This window comes from Balearica regulorum, chromosome 18 (assembly GCF_011004875.1).
Source record: "Balearica regulorum gibbericeps isolate bBalReg1 chromosome 18, bBalReg1.pri, whole genome shotgun sequence".
NCBI lineage: Eukaryota > Metazoa > Chordata > Aves > Gruiformes > Gruidae > Balearica > Balearica regulorum.
The window spans coordinates 7018571-7037401 of record NC_046201.1 but is presented as its reverse complement, the minus strand read 5'-3'; the positions used below and the strand labels follow the sequence as shown (position 1 = coordinate 7037401).

Sequence of the window (18831 nt, the reverse complement as noted above, 5' to 3'; positions counted from 1 at the left end):
CAAATGGATTCATTTTGTTAGACTATATCAACTAAATTTAAAGGGATGTAGGAAAATTCAACTTGCAGTCTATAGAAATTGCAGTTACCCAATACTCTGTTGTGGAATGAATAAAGATAACTTTCTTAAAATTCCTCTGAATTATAGAGAATATTGTGGAGGGTTGAAGTGCATCAGTCGCAATCTCCTTTAAATCTTTAACCTAAGAAATTCTTCTCTCTTTAATTAAAAAAGAAAAAGTATTTCATGTAACCTTCAATTTTCTCCCAAAAATGGCAGCGATTCTACGTAGCTACCTCCCGCCAGCTGAAGCGTCTGGAGTCTGTAAGCAGATCTCCCATCTACTCCCACTTCTCAGAAACAGTGTCGGGGGCCAGTGTCATCAGGGCCTATAGAAGAGTGAAGTCCTTTGTGGACATCAGTGATCTGAAGATGGATGAAAATCAGAAGAGTTACTATCCTGGCATAGTCTCAAACAGGTGAAAAAGGTGTATAACTTCTTGTTTCCACTTAGGTAGTCCTGTGTTTGTCCAAGCAACGATTTACTGCTCTACTTATGTCTGCCTTTCTACTAGGTGGCTGGGTGTTCGAGTTGAATTTGTGGGGAATTGTATCGTCCTTTTTGCTGCCCTTTTTGCCGTGATTGGTAAAAACAGCCTAAATCCTGGCTTGGTAGGACTTTCAGTATCATATGCATTACAGGTATGTATTATAGCTTTCTGTTCATTGATGCGTTTGCATTTTTATAGATTATATGGATATATTAGCAATAATTTAAGTGCTTATTAAAGCTGAAGTTAATAAGGAAATACTAAAAACAAATTGTGGGACGTGTGGAAACAGTAGAGACTTACACTGAATGCTGACAGACCATCAGCAAGCTCACATGCAATAGGACTTCAGGGCACTTCAGGAGCACTGAGGTTGTGCTGCACCCCAGTATCCCCAGTGGCAGCGTGCAGGAAGCTCAGGAAGTGTGAGGTGCACCCGCCAAGAACAGGTCATTTGAGCAGCACGGGCTTAACACGTCCTGGATCTTGCCTGCTACGTAGCACATCTGTGTGGCCAGGTAATCACAGGCAGGTCAATAGGATTCATAAATAGGCAAGATAAAGTGTACTCACCCAAGCTGTGGACAGTTTAGCAGATTTAATGACCTCACTCTTGCCGGAGGCTTTTTAGATACTGTGAGTGTGCAGGATTGCTATCAGTGGTTTCCAGCGAGACCCATGACTTAGGGGAATGGCTTCCAACCAAATTTTTTGAGGGCCGTTTATTAAATCACCCTGAGAGGCATATGCTTCTTCACATAAGCACCTGATTATCTTGTAGACTTCTTGTCCCAATAACTATATTAATGTAAATGCAAAGGTAATTATTCCACTTGTAATATTAATATGAATCCATGTCTTAATAGCAGTGTCTGGTTTTGTTGTTGTTGTTATTAAATCTGTTGTTCCTCTGATGGTGATATTTTGTTTCTTGTCTTCTCCAAGGTGACCCTGTCTCTGAATTGGATGGTCCGAATGACTTCTGAACTTGAAACTAACATTGTGGCTGTTGAAAGAATAAAAGAGTATTCAGAGACTGAAACGGAGGTCAGCTACCAAGCGTCAAGCGTGCTCACCAACAAGCGTGGCAAAATTTTAATGCACAGATTTACATGGTCTTTCTTTAGACTCTTGAGAGACAGTTCCTGCTCTGAGAGTGTTCTCATTTAACCTGAACAAATGTCACACTCTGAACTGTAATTTATGCTATCACAGCTCCAAATTATTACAGCCGTTGTGCAGCCTGTGCTTAGCATCTCATTTTCTGTTACTGTGAGAGGCTGTAGCACAACAGAGTTGAGTTTCACCATCAGAATATTGCTCCCATGGGGTTTGAAGTGTTTGATGCACAGTCTTACCTGCGTGGATGGTGCTGCGATCCTGCTAGTGAGCACAGCTGCAGTGCCATTATCAGGCTATGCACAGGTTTTCAATAGTATTTCTATTTAATCAGCTTAATCAGTCCTTGTCTCCCACGAGAGAAGAACATCTCTAGGAACACAGTACTGCCTAATCCAGCAAAATCATCCAGTCATCTACCTTTCTTGCCAAATACTTTTAAAGGTGGCAGATGGAGCTATGCTGGGAAATCTGCGGCTCTGCAGACATGTACATGATGGGAGACTAAGAATTAGCAAATGGAGGATCTGAGGAGAGCTGCAGTGTACAGTTCTGGAGATCACGTATTTAATCTGGAAGCTAAAAGGAAACTAGAAGAGATGCATGATACATGTTATAAGCCAGAGCTTGAGCTGTCGTGAAACAGGCAGTGTTGTATTAAAGTGAATAGCAAAAAATGTTAATTTATATCCATTGAGGATTTGGCCCGATATGCTCAGACTTTTTTTCCCTGTAAACTCAACAACAAAGACCAAAATGGGAGGATAGTTAGGAACCCATGTTTGCCCCCATTATCTTAAATTTATTTGATAATGGAGATTTGATTTATCAGATATATTTCCAATGACCCTCAAATGTTAATGTTTGTATCTGAGTTTGAATTATTTTTTTCTTAAACCTATATGAGGCTTTTCTGGCTCCTGTTTTCCTTAGGCTCCCTGGATCATTGAGGGCAAGAGTCCCCCAGAAGACTGGCCATCCAAGGGAGAGCTGGAGTTTGTGAATTATTCAGTGAGGTACAGAAAAGGCCTGGATCTAGTGCTGAAGGGTCTAAACCTCCAAGTGCACGGTGGAGAAAAGGTGAGTTACCAGCTGTATGTCTTTGCTAGAACTTTGCTCTGGGCCTCCAGTGACAACCATGGAGTAAAGGGCAGGGTCTACAAGACCTGTGGAGACCTACATGGTGCCAACCATGCTGTCGGTGTGCCAGCATCCTCCAGGCTGGAAGCAGTTGACAATTGCATGGGACTTTCTGGACTTTCCAAGTTAGGTTGGCTACTACCGTACACTGTGTAGGAGGCACTAGCACAAGTGACAAAAAATTCAGTGACAAGAATGCTTTTCTGAAGCAGTGCAGATGGGAGAAGGAATTCCAGCTTTCTCTGCTCTCTGGCTTTCCCTGTGAAATTTTTAGCGTGGAAGGAAATGACATTCTTTGTTTCCTTAATCAGGAAATTGTCTTTGTTGTGGGAGATTCATTTCTTCATGCTTCAATTGAAAGTTCTGGGTTTTGCATGCTGGTGACAGAACAATTAGCATGGGAAAGTCCTCCACTTAACAGGCTGTTATTAACAGAGAAGAGAATAACCCTTATTCTAAGCAGACAGGATGACAACCGCCTCCTGGAATGGAGATACAGGTGCTTACCATAAAGTGTGAATTGCCCTCTGAAAAGCTTTTATTTCTTGTCCTTGAGTGATAGGACTCCTAACATGGGTACCGCAGCTGATCACCCAAAGTTATGTACGTAGGCCTAGAGCCATCCTACATATTTCCATGCAGTATCATTCAATAGCAATATATACACTGCAGTTTTTGACAGGGGTTTCTAGGGAAAGATGTTCTTAGATTTGTTCTTAGATTTAGATCTCGTGTCAAACCTCTTAAAGGAATCTTGGGGATTTTTTGGTGGGGGGTTTTTTTGGGGGGTTTTTTGTTGAGTTTTGTTTTGGTTTTAACTCTATGCTTTGTTGTTAAACCCGCAATTTGTTGTAGATTGGGATTGTTGGCAGAACCGGAGCAGGGAAGTCCTCCATGACGCTCTGTCTCTTTAGGATCCTGGAAGCTGTAAAAGGGGAAATTAAAATTGATGGTGTGAAAATTTCAGAGATTGGTCTCCATGACCTTCGATCACGGCTAACAATTATTCCTCAGGTACAGTTTCTGTGTATCTCAGTAAAGGAAGGATCTTTAACAGCTTAGCAAACATTAATAATGGTTTATCCACAGAGAAGAATGCTTTGTAACACTCATAAAATCATTTCAGAAAAACAAACTATTTTTACTTTAGGTGGTCTTGTTCTGCCACCTTATAAGCTGATGCTGGGTGATAAAAGAGGATTTAGGATAAAACTTCTTTACGTTTGTAACTTGAGTTTTCAGTGTGTATAACATAATGTCTTTTCAGAGTGAATAGGATTAGGAGGTGGCCTACCTGCAATGCAATGGAGACTTCAAAGCAATAACTCGTATTTTAATATCTCTACTTAAAACAGCTAAAGCACTTGTCTAATGAAAGTTGGTTTTATATCCAGGATCCTGTTCTCTTTTCTGGAACATTGAGGATGAATCTGGATCCATTTAATAAGTATTCAGATGAAGAAATATGGAAAGCTCTTGAACTGTCTCATCTGAAGAGGTTTGTCAGCAGTCAGCCATCCATGTTGGACTATGAATGCTCAGAAGGGGGAGAAAATCTTAGGTAAGGAATGCTTGGATTAGAAACATACACTGAGCTTTCATTCAGCCATAACGGTGAGTAGCACATGAGCACAGGTTTACTCTGTAGTCTGTTGTGGGTAAAATGATTTAGCCTTCTACTCCTAGTTCAAGAAAACCCAGAAGGCTCAAACATTTGCCTGCTGTTCTGTCTCTGCTGCCAATGACCTGGTTCTTCTTTGCTGCTGGGAAGGATTTCTTCCACACCAAAATCCTGTCTTATCAGTAAAGAAAGATGTTTCAGGATGACAGAGTCTTAGGAATAGGCAGTCCCTGAAACACGGTTTGGTAGGAAGGGAAATGGCATGATAACATAGATAACTGCTGTGCTAAGTCAGTCCTCTGCCTAAGCTGACACTTCAGCAATGTTTTTTTCCATTATTATTTGGAAGACCTGTGAAGACATGAATGGGGATGATAAAACGTCATGCTTTGATATGCTGTGTTGGCTTCTGAACCTGTGGTGTGACCATATTATGTATGTGATGGATGTTCATCTCCTTCCTTGTCCTGCAAAGACGGAGGCTTTGTCTGGGGTGCTGTTGTGGCAGGGGAGGAGCTGTAGGCTGCCCAGGTTTTGGGGGGTTTTTTACGGTAGAAAGGACTTACAGCCTCAGAACATGTTTTTTCTTTTTTTTTTTCCCCTCTTCTTTTTTCTTTTTTTTTTTTTTTTTTTTGTTTGCACATGCTGAGTGTTGTTACAACTGTGTGTGTTTCTGAAAAGCACTGTAATCATTAGTTCCCCTGGCTTTTGTCACAGAGATAGAAAGGCAGCACTTGGTCTGTCAGCACTGGGTCAGGCAGTAAGTGAACCCATGTGCTAAAACTAGCCGAGTAATGGTGCAACATGTATTTATTAGCTCCAGGGCTGACAGACCAGGCTATTTGCTGAATACTATTATTTGTTGTTGTTGTTGTTCAATAACTTTACCTAATGAGTAATCTGCTCTAGCACGAGTGATTCTGAGCTGTGGAGAGCTAAGGGCAGTGGGGCCTCGTTTGTGAAAGCCCTGTCTCTGTTTGCAGCGTTGGCCAAAGACAACTTGTCTGTCTGGCAAGAGCACTGCTTCGCAAGACGAGAATCTTGATCCTTGACGAAGCGACGGCAGCTATCGATCTTGAGACGGATGATCTTATCCAGATGACAATTAGGACCCAGTTTGAAGACTGCACAGTGCTGACAATAGCGCACAGGCTGAACACCATTATGGATTACACAAGGTAAAAGTCTCTCAGTGGAGCTGGGGGCAGGGCTCACCACTTTACTGGGCATGTGGAGCAGCTCTTAAAAGGGTCTGGTTTGTCTCTAGGTAGTCACGCTGATGCAAGCAATGTATGTATGTCAACAATGATGTTTAAGCCATATAATCCTTGAATATCCAGACCCGACTTTGCTTCTGTTGGCGTAAGAAACAGGTTCCATAGTCACTAGGCAGAGCTGCGCAAGAGATGCTACGAAGTGCATTAATGGCACTGTCAGCAAGCTTAGGGATCCTTTTTTAACTAGCAGCTGCTCTAGCTCTGTCACTAACATCATGGCACATTAATTACTCAAAAATATGTTACGATACTTCATAAGCTTTTATCTCCTTGGCTTTCTGGTAGTGTATTTTCAATTCCAGAACCAACAGTATGACACTTCCCCACTTATGCCCCCTGCAAGATAGTGACTGTCCTGTGCCTTTTTAAATCAAACAGTAGCTCAAGGAGAATGTTTATCATCTGTTGTGTTTCAAGATGTGAAAATAATTGAGCAAAACAAAGGCAAGGCAAAAGATTAGAACAGTTTGCTTTGTGATAAAAAGGGGTATCACATTTCTTGTGAGGAATTCTCTGACATATCTTCCCCCCCACCCCCATCTTGTTTTGCACAGGGTTCTTGTTCTAGACAATGGAACCATCGCTGAATTCGATACACCCACAAGCCTTATAGCATCAAAGGGTATTTTCTACAGTATGGCCAAAGATGCTGGACTAGCATGAAAAGACACCCCCTTGGGGGTTTGGTTTGGGTTTGGTTTTTTTTTAATATTACTGACTTGCCACAAAAGTGACTTGTGAATGTACTGTAACTTACAAAACGGTTTTTGTAGTAGACTAAACTTGTGATATGTGAACAAAGTATTTTACAATTGTAAGGACCAGAAAGTGAATTTTATATTTTTAAATATTTTCTATAAAGTATTTTATTACATGCTTTTTTTCCCAAAGAATACCAAACATTCTGCCAAGAAAATGTATGTACGCAGGGCAACATGTACTGTATTCGGGTTTATAATTAGAAAATTATATTAATGGTACAAAATCCACCTGTTTTGTGTATTTTCTGTATAGGGTTTCATTGGTCTTGAAGTGGAAAGACAGGGCGTTAAGCAGTGACTCGGCTGCAAAAGGGTGCAATCGTGTGTCATCTCTGCGTGGTTCCAACCTATTCCTTTCGGTATTTCCCCAGGACGAGGGAGGCGAATGCTGCGGCTCCAGGGCTGTGAGCTATCCCAGGACCTTTGGGATCCCTGCCCTGGGCAGCTCCAGCATTGTAAAATTCCTCTTCAGCGTAAGAATTATGAGAAGCGTGTATTTAAAACTAAGCCCACAGATGGCTTAATATAAATCATTAACTACACAATTTCTACCAGTTTAGTAGACGCCACGTAACCCTGCAGGGACAGGGCTGGCACAGAAGTGTTACCATTTTGCTGTATCTCTCCTATGTGTGAAGTCAGTATGAGTAACTCTCTGCTTAAGGTGAACATGCATGCTGAGCAGATGTGTATGTAATTTATCTCATTCAACACTTAATCACCTGAAATAATATGTGATTTGTTTTGTAGAAATAAATATCTACCTTATTACTGATAACCAGGCCTCCTCAGATATGGGCAGTACTGTGTTTAAACAGTATTTGCTGCTAGAATCTGATAGAACGTCTTTTTGCTTTAGTTGTTCGCTTCCTCCACCAAGCGCTCCAGAAACCTACCCAGCAAGGAAAAGTTCCTGTTTTTCCCTCAGTAAAGTTCAGAAAAACTTTGAGAAGATAAAAAATAATCATTTATTAATTGTTACAAATAATACTTCTTAAATAGAAACAAGAATCTGCAGCCAAGCATTCATTTGATATTAACATTTCCTACAGCAGAGCACAAAGTAATGAATTATTTATCATACACAGTAATGTAATGATTATGCACGGATCAGATTGTTAGCAGTGTTAATATATCTTCTATGTATAAACTGCTTAAGGTATAAAAAATAATCCTCTGAATGCATAGACAATGATCAGCATCTCTGCAAGATCATTAGTGTAACAACAAAGTCATCGACCCAACTGCTGAGCTTTTCTCCAGGTCGGACTGGGTGAGCCTGGTGCCTTCATGGATTTAGCTAGCGTTTAGACAGCTGATGCCTAAACCCTGTCAGTTCTGTGCCGGGAGAACGTGATAGACAAAGTGCAATACCAGGAACAACAGCTTTATTATTCCATTATACAGAAGTAAATACACCACCAGCGATCTGGTATAAAAAAAACGGAGACTCTGACCATGTTTGACCTCCAACGCTTTTCAGAAGAGGCTATTTTGTTGTGACAAAATGTTCTACTGTCAGCCTTAGGAGACTGAGTTTTAGTCTAGCTAAGTGGCACACGGGAAAGTTGGGTGTTTGCGTGGATCTCTGCTTCCAAGGTGAACGTGGACATCTGACTAAGAGGCGGACTGGGAGAGGGCTCCCTCGTGTGCCCAGTCACTCCTGCTGGAGCTGCTTCCCTTGCACCAAGTACTACTCACAGGATGAGAAAGAGAGCCCGGGTGCGTTTGGGCCCCGGTTCCTGTTGAATTAGTGGTAACGCAAGCGCCTGCTCTGACTGCCAGGCAAGAACGGACACCTTTACCTGCCACAGCCCCTGAGAAAGGGGAGAGGGCTGTGGTGGACACCCCACGCCATCAGAGGGAGGTACCTGGAGCGGTTAAGATCTTACATGGCAGTTCTTGCCTCAGCGTTTCCTCCAGCTCATTTGGGTGGCTCCCTGCTCACAGCTTGGTACTTCCATAAATCCAGTTTATGGCTCCACATACAACATACAGCTAATTCAGGCTGTAAATTTTTAGACAGCAAGACAATAAAATCCTTTGGTTGCTGTAGTTTCCAAATAAAGTGGGAGGGGAGGGCAGACAAAGAAAGTGGGAAATTCAGTCTGGTTTGGTGCGTTCTGTTTGCTTGTTTTAGCCCATACTTCAATTTGTTCATCTAACTCATGCTACATACTTTTACAGCTAGGCTACCAGATTAGAACTCTTCCTCAAATGCAGATGACTGAGAAAATACTAAAATCTTAAAAAAAAAAAAAGATAAAATTCAGCTCTTAAATACTTTTATTTATTCCAGAATTTCATAGCAAAGTAGTCTAATTCTGAATTTTATTAAGAGGAACAATAAAAGTGATTTTTTTTTTTTTTTTTTCAGTAAGCAACACAGGTAAACACAAGTCGCTGGAGAAAAAAACCCAAGAAAATACATTGCATAGGAACATCAGGATTGAATATCAGCCCAGAAAACCCTGGGCATTTCACTAGTTTCTTTTTTACACAGGCAACTTTGAAGTGTCAAGATGCACTCTTTCTCAGGAATGTTAAAAGAAAAAAAAAATTAACATTTTTGTGCTTTTAAAGGGGAAATTAAAGCAGCATTGGAGAAATGTGTTTTCAATATGGAAACAAAAATAGTATTTTAAATTGCACATGTCAATATGGTATATTGACAGCAATAAAGGGATTTTGGTTGAGAGCATATTTACGATTTCGAGAATTACTATCACTTTGTTTTCAACCTGAGAAATAGGGAAAAGTGTAAACAGGGATTAAGAAATCACAGGTAATAAGTCATTTGATAGTATTTAAACTAGACATAGTTTTGTGCTTCTTCCACAGATTTAAACCCTTCTGTTTTTTTTTTCCTTCTAAATAAGATATGACTTAAAATATATGATCTAAAAAGTGAACGTTAATGGTAACGGACTCAGTACAGATTATTAAATGGGTTTCACGGCAGGTTCTTTAGCTCAAGTACCTCTACTATTTTATAGCAAACAAATTCTTCAAACAGTTTAAGGTAAGCCTTTCCCTGAGAGCTGCTACCTCTACAGTATTTCAAGATTTTTGTACGGAAAAGTGTTGCATTAACAGATAGTTCTACCCATACTTCCTTTGCATTAAGCTACTTTCATATCAGACTCATTATTCTTAGATTAACTAGAGGCTATAACTGTGCATAACATCTTTAGTTTATGTCCAGGTTAACAAAATAGATTTTTTTTTTTTTCCCCCCCACATCATTAGCCCTTATAGATACTGTATTTTAAACATAATTTTAAAATAAGAGATACAAATCTTTTGGTTTATTCTTCTAAATGATTAATATGTCAGTTCTGATGCCTTCTTGTTATAACCACTCCGTTCAGAAAGCGCTGGGACTCTGAAAAGTAAGTTTTTGTCGCTTACTGTTAGAACAAGCTCCAGTTCTTGGAAATCCTGTAGCCTTGCAACATCTTTGTCCTTTAAATAAATACAGTCAGTTGTTAGGTGATACACCATCTGTTCAATTTTGCACAGGTAAGTAATAGGCTTGTACTAACACAAGGTGTGTATTTATTCATAAATATGACAATTCTTTACAGTAAACCGGAAAGCAGACATCCTGTTGCATCTTACATTTATTCTGGGATCCTATTCAGCTACTTGCTTAAGTCTATTTTTAGAAGGAATGCAATACTGAGGGTGAGTGCAAGTGATTAGTGGACTTACTCTTGTAAAGATTTACTGCTTGCCACTCCCAACTCCTCTTTTTTCTCCCCCTTGGTAACCCTTAGAAGCTCCTGAGTTATTCTTGCCTCTCCTCTTTGTTTTGTCTTTGTTGTGTCTTTGGGTGGTTGGTTTTTTGTTTGGGTTTTTTTTTTTTTTTTATGTTTCTTGACTAACAAAGAATAAGTCATCTTGCAGTCAGTGAAGATGTGGTACAGTGATGGCTATTAATCTAGCGCTAATCAGATTAGCTCCGCAACTGATGCCAACAACGCTGTAGGGAGATTTGAGAGTGAAAGAAAGGTCAACGGTGAATCAGTAAGACAGGTCAGCAGGTCTCTGCTGCACAGGTAAATGTCACTGGAGTGAAAACACAGTTACATTCAGAGACCTGCACTCAGAATAAGCCTGAAACGCCCTGCGGTTTGTGAAGGGGCTGCGTACAGTCCTTGCTGAACTAGCAAAACGTGGTTGAGTACCGCAGGCCTTTTAAAACCTGATGACAGGTCACAGTGGTGTGGCAGCACACTGAATTTAAGAGTGTAGTAGAGAAATCAGGTATTAATTGTGCTCAACACCAAATGGTTATGAAAGGAAATGATTATGAAACTTGAGAAGTTTTTTGCTAAAAACAAAAAAAAAACCCAAAATACCCAAAACCTGAGTGCTGGAAGTTGAAGGGAGGTTTTTGTTTTGTTTGAGGTTTTCTTGCAACATGGGCCTATGCAGATGACCAACAAATTATTCCTTTTCAATGGTAACTTAATCTTTTTTATAAGTTACTACACTTCAAAACTTAGAGTTCTTACCTTTCTTAACACTGTATTTGGCAATTTTCTGATCTTCTGTACATGCTCAGGGTTAACACCCAGCTCACGGCAACTCACTCGGACCAGTTCCTTATAGGTCAGTTCTTGTCTGTCCAGTTCAATTTCAATGAAGTCATTTTCTCTAAGATTTGGGTTTTGTATTCTAACTTTAAGCACCAGTTCTGTTAGAAATAAAAAGGTACATTAATAGGCAGATGTACAGATGAATTGGAAAAGATAACACTACACTAACTTCCAAATATTTCAATGTTCTCTTAACCTTGTTTGTATCATTTGTAACAATACAAGAATCCTCAGAGAGCAAACAACTGGACTTGTATGACCACGATTTTCATGAGATTGACTTTCATCAACCTACATGAAAAAACTATCACAAATCCAATACAGTCACTGTATATCCATGTATGAACCTTTGCATGAATACTCATCTTGCTGGATTTAAGCTAACTTTTCAAAGCAGAAGATTATACTGGTTATCAATTTCCTGCGCAATCCAAGATTGCTTTTACTCGGTTTTGATTCGTTTGGTCATCAGGCACTATGATTTGAATGGATTCTTTTAACTCCTCCTTCCTAATTTATGGCATCACAACAGGTTTTATTTCAAGAACAAAATTCTGAACGGAAATTCCAGATTTCCCTCTTTGGGCAGTCAAAATTTCCCTACAGAAATGGCAGCTCATGTAATAGTTCACCTCAAATCTTGGGTCCTTTTGCAGATTGAGCCACATGAGGTTCTCTCCTGAGCTCACTGGCTGCATACTCGCAGTCTTCTCAAGTAGCTTACTCCAAACTTCAAATGAATTGGATTACCCTGGTGTCTGTATGCTTTTATTGAGACAAACAGCACATGTTTTCACCAATATTTTAATAACAGTTCCAGCAGAAACAGGCTATCTGCCTCTAATTCCCTTCAAATGTTTCCTGAATGCCTAAGCATGGGAACATGAAAATCTCTAGAACTGCTGTGAATAGAGGTAACCCCGATTAGTCCATTTTCACTGTCCAAGATGACAGACGTTCTAAGACAAAGCAAGAAAAGACTTTTACAGTTACCTTGCATATTAAGCGGGAAAGCTCCTGTGAAGAAAACTGGCTGAAATGCTGGCACAGGCCCTACGCAGGAGCCGTTCTCTTGCTGCAGTATGGACTGATTTGATCTGACTGGCGAAGGGGGAGTTCTGCTCCAGGACACAGACCCCTGGTACATGGGACCCCTCTGAAGGATGGGTTTTGAGTGTGGTGGTGCAGTACAGCCTCTGGGCAGCGACCCCCTGCCTCCATTATCAGCTGCCTCGGGAGCAGCGTTCCCGTGCTGTAACGGTGCCCGTCTGTAAGTCTCCACATCGGGTATGGAAGAAGAGTTGGTATCTTGGGATTCTACGTGCGAGAGACTCCCATTCACAGAGGGATCTGGAATACTGTTGCTCATGGTGTTATAAATGTAAGGGAAAGGTGGGTTAGCCAAGTAATGAGGGATGATTGGCAGATCTGAATCTTTCGTTAAGTCTGGGAGTTCATCATCTTCCACTGTAAAACAAACAAAACAGCATTCTCTGAGAGTGATCTGAGGGAAAAAAGAGAAATACTGCTATTGCACTCTGGGGCTTCTTTTTTTTCTGTTTTTTTTTCTTAGGGGGAGGGAGTGGAGTGTTAAAAGCATCACAGGATAAAAGATGAATCAAGCAGCACTATGCCTTTTTTCTGCAGTAAACAGAACCGTGCTCAAGCGTTGCAATACAGTAAACACAAAAGCAGAGTCTGATTCCAGTAGTTCTGGGGGTGCAATTTCCTTCTACATACTGCAATACTTTTGTTTAGATTTGTTTTAATCCATAGCCAGCATGGTGTAACAGGGTCTCTGGTGGTATAATGCTATCGTCTTCATAATGTATAAGGCAATGAAAAACAAAGGGTAATCTGTTGTTTGATATTAAGGCAGAGGATAAAGGGAAAAGAACATGCAGTACTGGGAGAACTGAAACATTACCAATTCAACAGCTGGGAGACAATAATGAAAACAAAACCAGACAAGGGAATACAAAGGGGAGGAAAGAGGTTGTTAATCGACCACATTTCAAATTACTTATCACCTCTAGCAGCAAAGCCTACTCCGCTCCAACAGTTACAAACCATGATAAAAATGCTCTACCACTGTCCTTTAATAAGCTGTTTCTCTGGGCTCCTAACTTTCGATTTATTCAACACTGTTTAAGCTCCACTGAACATCGGGAAAATGAAGTGTTGCTCGTGTAAGAGCTTTGTACAAATTTGAGAGGTTTTCTCCTGTTGTCCTTTTGAAAACAGGAAGCTGCATCGATCTGTCACTGGTTCAATCACAGCATTTCTCAAAATACGGGTTTTCTAATTTTTCAGTGTTTAGAAAAAAGTTTGGCTAGCTGGATATGGAATTTGTTGGTAAACCTCTCGTCTTAAACTTTGATTTCTTATCAAGTAAACACTCCAGAAATCAAGTCACAGTTATTACTAAAATCTAAACATGGTATAGAATCATAGAATCACAGAACGGTTTGGGTTGGAAGGGACCTTAAAGATCATCTAGTTCCAACCCCCCTGCTGTGGGCAGGGACACCCTCCACTAGACCACATTGCCCAAAGCCCCATCCAACCTGGTCTTCAACACTTCCAGGGATGGGGCATCTACAACCTCTCTGGGAAACCTGTTCCAGTGCCTCACCACTCTAAGAGTAAAGAATTTCTTTCTAACATCTAATCTGAATCGACCCTCCTTCAGCTTAAACCCATTACCCCTTGTCCTATCTTACCCCTTCTTACCCCCTATCTTCACATGAAAAATAAAGATGGGAACATACATGCGTTAAACAGCCTTTTGCTACAGTCTTTGACGATCGTATCGCATAGCCAATAGGTTTACCTCCCAACATCTTCCTTATCTCTCTCTTTGACGTTAATTGGGCTGGCCTCTCTCCTTTCTTCGTGAGGATCTCCTTGTCAGCACCGGCGTGCAGCAGGTAAGCCACCACGGGAGCATGGTTCCGTTTACATGCCCAGTGTAAACAAGTCCTGCACATGGAAAACGTTAACACTGTTTGAAATACTGAATTAGGGCAGATTAATTTCCACTCATTCTTGCTGCCTATGAGAAGAACAAGACCTAATGCATGTCTAACATAAAAAAGGTTTTAATTGCAATCTTCCTTGACAATTTACACTGGTTTTGGAGCCTGCAGTGACACCTGCTGATGTAGTTTTCCCTTGCTCTAATGCTCTTGATACCAAGTTACCATAGTAATACTTTCAAAGTTCAAGGTCTTTTCCATTTGACATTTATTAGGCTACTAACTCTTCTGGAAAAAATAAATATAAAAAGAAGGCTTGCGTATGCTGTTTTAATCTTTGAAAGAGTAAGTTGTATTTAAAATACTTGTGTGTGAGCTAATAGGGATACTTTTCTAGGATGCTCTTTTTACTCTTTAATTAATGCTGTCAGCACAATGACTTGCACTTTTTTGGGAAGTAAATGATGTTTAAAATATGGTAAGCATAGTCTGTAAGCACAGTTCTTTGCCCAGCTGCTATTCGCTGCACCAGCAATTCCCAAGCTTTGATCTGCAGACAACTAGTATTCTGCAATCTGTAACTGATGCACAGAACTAACCTCTCTTCAATCTTTTGTAATTATTACTTCAGTTGTTGACCTAGAGAGACTAATAAAGAAACATCTTAAAAGATACTTAGCTTATTTTGTGCTTAGTATTACAGAGTTAGTAAACTCACACATTTTTAACTTGCTGTACAGTCTTACCATCCTTCCCCATCCCAGGTTCTAGTGATGTTTGACCTTTCTCCAGCTTTTCTCTTTTGTTTTAATTCTCTAGCTTGAAGGAAACTCATTGAAGGAAACTCTTTGGAAAAATGAACACAACCCTTCTCTGAGTTTACTTGGTTTTTAAGAATTAAATAAATAAAGCAGAGATAAATAACAAACTTATAAGGGGAAAAAAATGTTTCAGTTCAAAGTCCAGCTCCAAAAAGCTTTTTCCACTTTGTTTTTTCTCAGAGACACAGTCATTGGACTGCAAAGTTGAATCTTGACCAATAACTCGCAACTTTATATACAAAATTCTGTTCTTTTAAATTTTCTTGTGTGAAAGAATGCAAGGGAGAAAAGAAATAGTCTAATCTTTGGAGGGATATAAATCAGATAAAACTGAGAGAAGACAAGGTAACTCGCAAAACCTTGTTCATTGTTATATATTCTGACTTAATTAAAACTGTCTTACTAGAAACAAAAGGCTCAATTCTACAATTTCTTCTGACTAAAATTAATGTATTTTGATGGCAGAAGGTATCTCTGAATTAAAGGTAGTGGGACTAGTCACTGCACCAAGAGGTTATGTAGAATTAGATCTAAGTGAAGAGACATGAATGTAAGTGTATGTATATATAATATTTTTCTTCATAGACACCCTAGGAAGGGTGCTACAAAATCTGCGTTTCAGAGGTGAAATCGCTAACAACAGTGTAAAATCCCGTATTCTCTCTCCAGAGTTGGGCTGTGCGTTCCAGCTAGAAAATGCTATTTTTAAATGGGATAAAAGAATTTTGGCAAAAGAGAGTATTCCTGAATTTTTAACACCAAAGATCCCACAGAATCTGAAACAAGCTCCATGAAACTCTGACCAGTTTTTCTGTGCAGTGTTTTCTGGACTTTTTGCAAATATCTCCTTGTGAAATGAGCGTGAATAGTCTGCATGAATTCAGAAGTAGCACACTGCAGAGTCATAAACTAGTTTGGACCAAAGTGGTGGGGGAAAAAGTGCAGACAGTGCGGCTGTGTTTGCTTCGAGTGCAAAATCTGCAGGTTTAGTTTGTACAGAAGGTAAGTAAGCCTCAATAGCATTGCTCTCATTTTGGGATCCATCGTGGTCTCACGCAGTAAGGTACCAGCATCAAAACGTAAGTACTCAGCACCTCTTAGCATCAGACATACCAACAAGCTCATTGGAGAAATGTAAATTCTACAAGCAAATTTAAATAATGGTGAAGCACGTTATCACCATAGATAAATATGACCAGATCATTATTTTTAAAAATACTTACACTTTATGACAGATTTCTTTCATCGATTCTAGTTCTAGATACAAACTCATTTTGATGACAAGCAGCTGTTTACCTTAGACACTAAAATGATTCAATATGTTATGCATCAATTCCCTTAAATTTTTACAAGTTCTAATTTTAATCAGCACACCTTGAACCTCAAGTTGCATGTGTCCCACACTTCTCAAAATTGCTGATTGAGCTTTCATCTTTGAAAGTCTAGCTCTTTTCATAATTTTATTCTTCCTATTTTTGATGACAACTTCAAGCACAATACAGCACAGTAAACACAAACTGAATTGAACTTATGGAAAAGAGTCTGTAAAAATGCCTGAGCATTCCCTATAAATCCTGCTTCAAATAACGTTGTGTGCGTGTGTGTTCGTGGACAGAGTCCCATTTGTCCAAACGTCTATTACAGAAAAGTTTCGGGTTTTGTGTCATCAGGTGGTATTTGAATGAGATGTCAAAACCAAAGTATTTATATATCACTGAAACAGCCTGCAAGCTCCCTGATTGAAAGGGAAAGTCATTTTCAAACCTGATTTAGGAGTGAATAAAATATATTTCTGGTTAGACGTGTTGGCAAGCTGAGGTTTGCGCTCTGACTGTCCGTGCTGTCTCAGGCTGTCAGCATGCCCTTCCGAAAAAAAAAAAGAAAAGAAAAAGAAAGGAAAGGAAAGAAAAAAGCAATATACAGTAACAACAGTGACCTGGCGAACCTGCACAACCACCACGGGAGCTGGGATGGGGACGCGTGTTTCAAACAGTGGTTATGTTATCAGCTCCACCGGTTTCAGCTATCTGCACAGAGGAGCATTTGCAGCGATTCGACCTTTCCATCTCATTCTAAATTCAAACCGATTTTGTATTTCACGTGGAAGAGCGAACCCACGGCAGCGCTAGCGCTGGAAAACCGGAGGAGAAATCCCCGTGAGGGCGGCGGGGCCGGCTGGCCCGGGAGGGAGCCTTACCAGCCGTTGACTTCGTTCTGGGAGTTGAGGCTGACCCCCAACTCCACCAGCCTCTGAACCTCCTCCGCGTCCCCCAGCGCCGCCGCCTCCCGCAGCCGCTCCTGCCGCTCCCGCTCGGCGGCCGGAGCCGCCATCTCGCCGCAGCCCCCGACCGCCTCCAGGCCGGGGCGAGCTCTCATCTCCCACGCACCGACCAGCCTCGGCGGACCCACGGCGGGCACAGCGCGTCCCGGCGGCAGAGCGGCGCCCGGTGTTACCCCCGCAGGGGCCCGGGCCGCGCTGCGCTGGGGGACTCTATTACCGGTAACAACCTCGGCCCAGGCATCGGGTTCCGGCTCGCAGCCGCGCCGGCGGGTCACGGCCCCGGGGACTTACCGGCAGTCCCGGAGCCACGGCGGTGTTACCGCTCGGTGCACAGATAACTGCATCACGCAGTGTCTCCTGCCCTGCTGGGTGTTCTTACGGGCTCCAGAATCACGCGGTTGTTCTGTCTAGGAAATTCTCGTCATCTTTGCGCATTCTCAGCAAAATCAATTCATCCCCCCCAAAAAATAAATAAATAATCAACATCTACCTGCAAATCAACTGGGAAGATTACAGCTAATTCCTGTAATTTGCATTATTTGCTTTGAAAAGCTGGGTTTGGTCGTTGTGGATTTGTCCTAAACCAAGTTATGGGAGAGAGAGCAAGCTGGCAAAAATTTCATTACTATAGAAACACAAAATAATAATTTCAAACTCCAGCCAGCCAGCTAGCCATTTCTATCCTAGCCTGCTCTGTGTGACCATGCCAGGGAAATCTGCAGCGGTCAGGCTCCAGCGTACCTGTTCGCTTTCTTGATGCAGTGTGAGCAACATAAAAAAAGCTGAAACAGCCCAGTTCTGCCCCGTTTTCTAAAGCAAATGCCCACCTCCCATCCCACCCCCGAACCCCAGACTGCAGGATATTCAGACCGAAAACTCATACAACTTGCATTGCACTGATTTCAGTTACACCCTTCCAACAGTTCCAGCAGGTTGTTAAATCATTACAAAATTGCAAAGCTTGAAAGAACTTTGTGGTGCCTTCCAGCACTGTGTGAGGGCGGTGTCACGGACGGAGTTCCGAAAAGAAAATGCACAGGTACCGCTGGCGATTGCACCAAGCCTTCGGTGACTCTGAGCAAGGCTGCGGCGAGTCCTGTGGGTTTTACAGGATCGGCACTAACACAGACTTCAAGCTCTTTGGAAAAATGTAATTTTAAATTTAGTTAATTTTATGCACTTAGGATCATCAAAATTATTTTGAGAAATTGGGCAATATTTGAAAATTGGTATGTGAAGTTCAGTGAAGGGCAAAGTTACATCTAGGAAGGGAAAAACACCCAACAAAATGAGCAGAAACTGATTCCATGATCAAACAGATTTAGGTTAGATCTGAGGGGCTTTTTTCCCCCCAACATACAGGGAGACTTATTAAGGGAATGCCGACTGCTGGAGGCTCTCAGGAGGTGGGTGACCATCAGGTGGGTGGGCTCGCTGCCTTGGCCCTGCCCGGGAGCAGAGGGGACCCTTGAGCTGCCGCCCAGCCCCGCGTCCTCTGCATCCAGCCCTGAGCAGCACCGCAAAGGCTCCTGCCACAGCACCGTGCGCCTGGGCCGCGTCCCAGCGCCGTGACACCCCACGGGCAGGACACAGGCCTGCGCGGCACCTGGCGCCCCTCACAACCACCGCACACGACGACACCCCAGGCCGGGCCGCAGGAAGGGGATCGGCAGTTCCG

The 18831-nt window shown here is 41.6% G+C and overlaps 2 protein-coding genes across 3 annotated transcripts in view; one reads left to right on the top strand and one right to left on the bottom strand.

The window, feature by feature from the left end:
- The window catches only part of ABCC3 (ATP binding cassette subfamily C member 3), a 49793-nt gene extending 43100 nt beyond the window's left edge, over positions 1–6693 (top strand). Inside the window, exons 24-31 of the mRNA XM_075770531.1 lie at positions 280–479; positions 576–702; positions 1497–1598; positions 2604–2750; positions 3666–3824; positions 4205–4371; positions 5415–5609; positions 6263–6693. Coding sequence (XP_075626646.1) covers positions 280–479; positions 576–702; positions 1497–1598; positions 2604–2750; positions 3666–3824; positions 4205–4371; positions 5415–5609; positions 6263–6371 — 1206 coding nt within the window. The 3' untranslated portion in view covers positions 6372–6693. The remainder of the gene's footprint in view (positions 1–279; positions 480–575; positions 703–1496; positions 1599–2603; positions 2751–3665; positions 3825–4204; positions 4372–5414; positions 5610–6262) is intronic.
- Positions 6694–9706: 3013 nt separating this feature from the next.
- LOC104637269 (ankyrin repeat domain-containing protein 40) lies at positions 9707–17604 on the bottom strand. Of its 2 annotated transcripts, none has more exons than XM_075770537.1 (5): positions 17445–17604; positions 13907–14055; positions 12067–12540; positions 10990–11171; positions 9707–9934 (listed from the first exon to the last, which is right to left on the bottom strand). In XM_075770537.1, exons 1-5 carry the CDS (start codon positions 17495–17497, stop codon positions 9794–9796), a joined length of 999 nt encoding a protein of 332 aa, XP_075626652.1. In that variant the 5' UTR covers positions 17498–17604; the 3' UTR covers positions 9707–9793. The 2 variants fall into 2 exon arrangements, with proteins under 2 accessions (XP_075626652.1, XP_075626653.1); XM_075770538.1 differs by lacking the exon at positions 17445–17604 and adding an exon at positions 17070–17388.
- Between the last annotated feature and the right edge of the window lie 1227 nt (positions 17605–18831).

Bases quoted from the DNA above. Each gene is read 5' to 3' on its own strand.
- LOC104637269 (XM_075770538.1), bottom strand. From the start codon at position 17,248: ATGAGAGCTCGCCCCGGCCTGGAGGCGGTCGGGGGCTGCGGCGAGATG. The intron at 12,541-13,906 runs GTAAACCTATTG...TTTGTTTTACAG, and splicing joins GATAAGGAAGATGTTGGGAG to TGGAAGATGATGAACTCCCA. The intron at 11,172-12,066 runs GTAACTGTAAAA...TATTTCTAACAG, and splicing joins TTTCCCGCTTAATATGCAAG to AACTGGTGCTTAAAGTTAGA.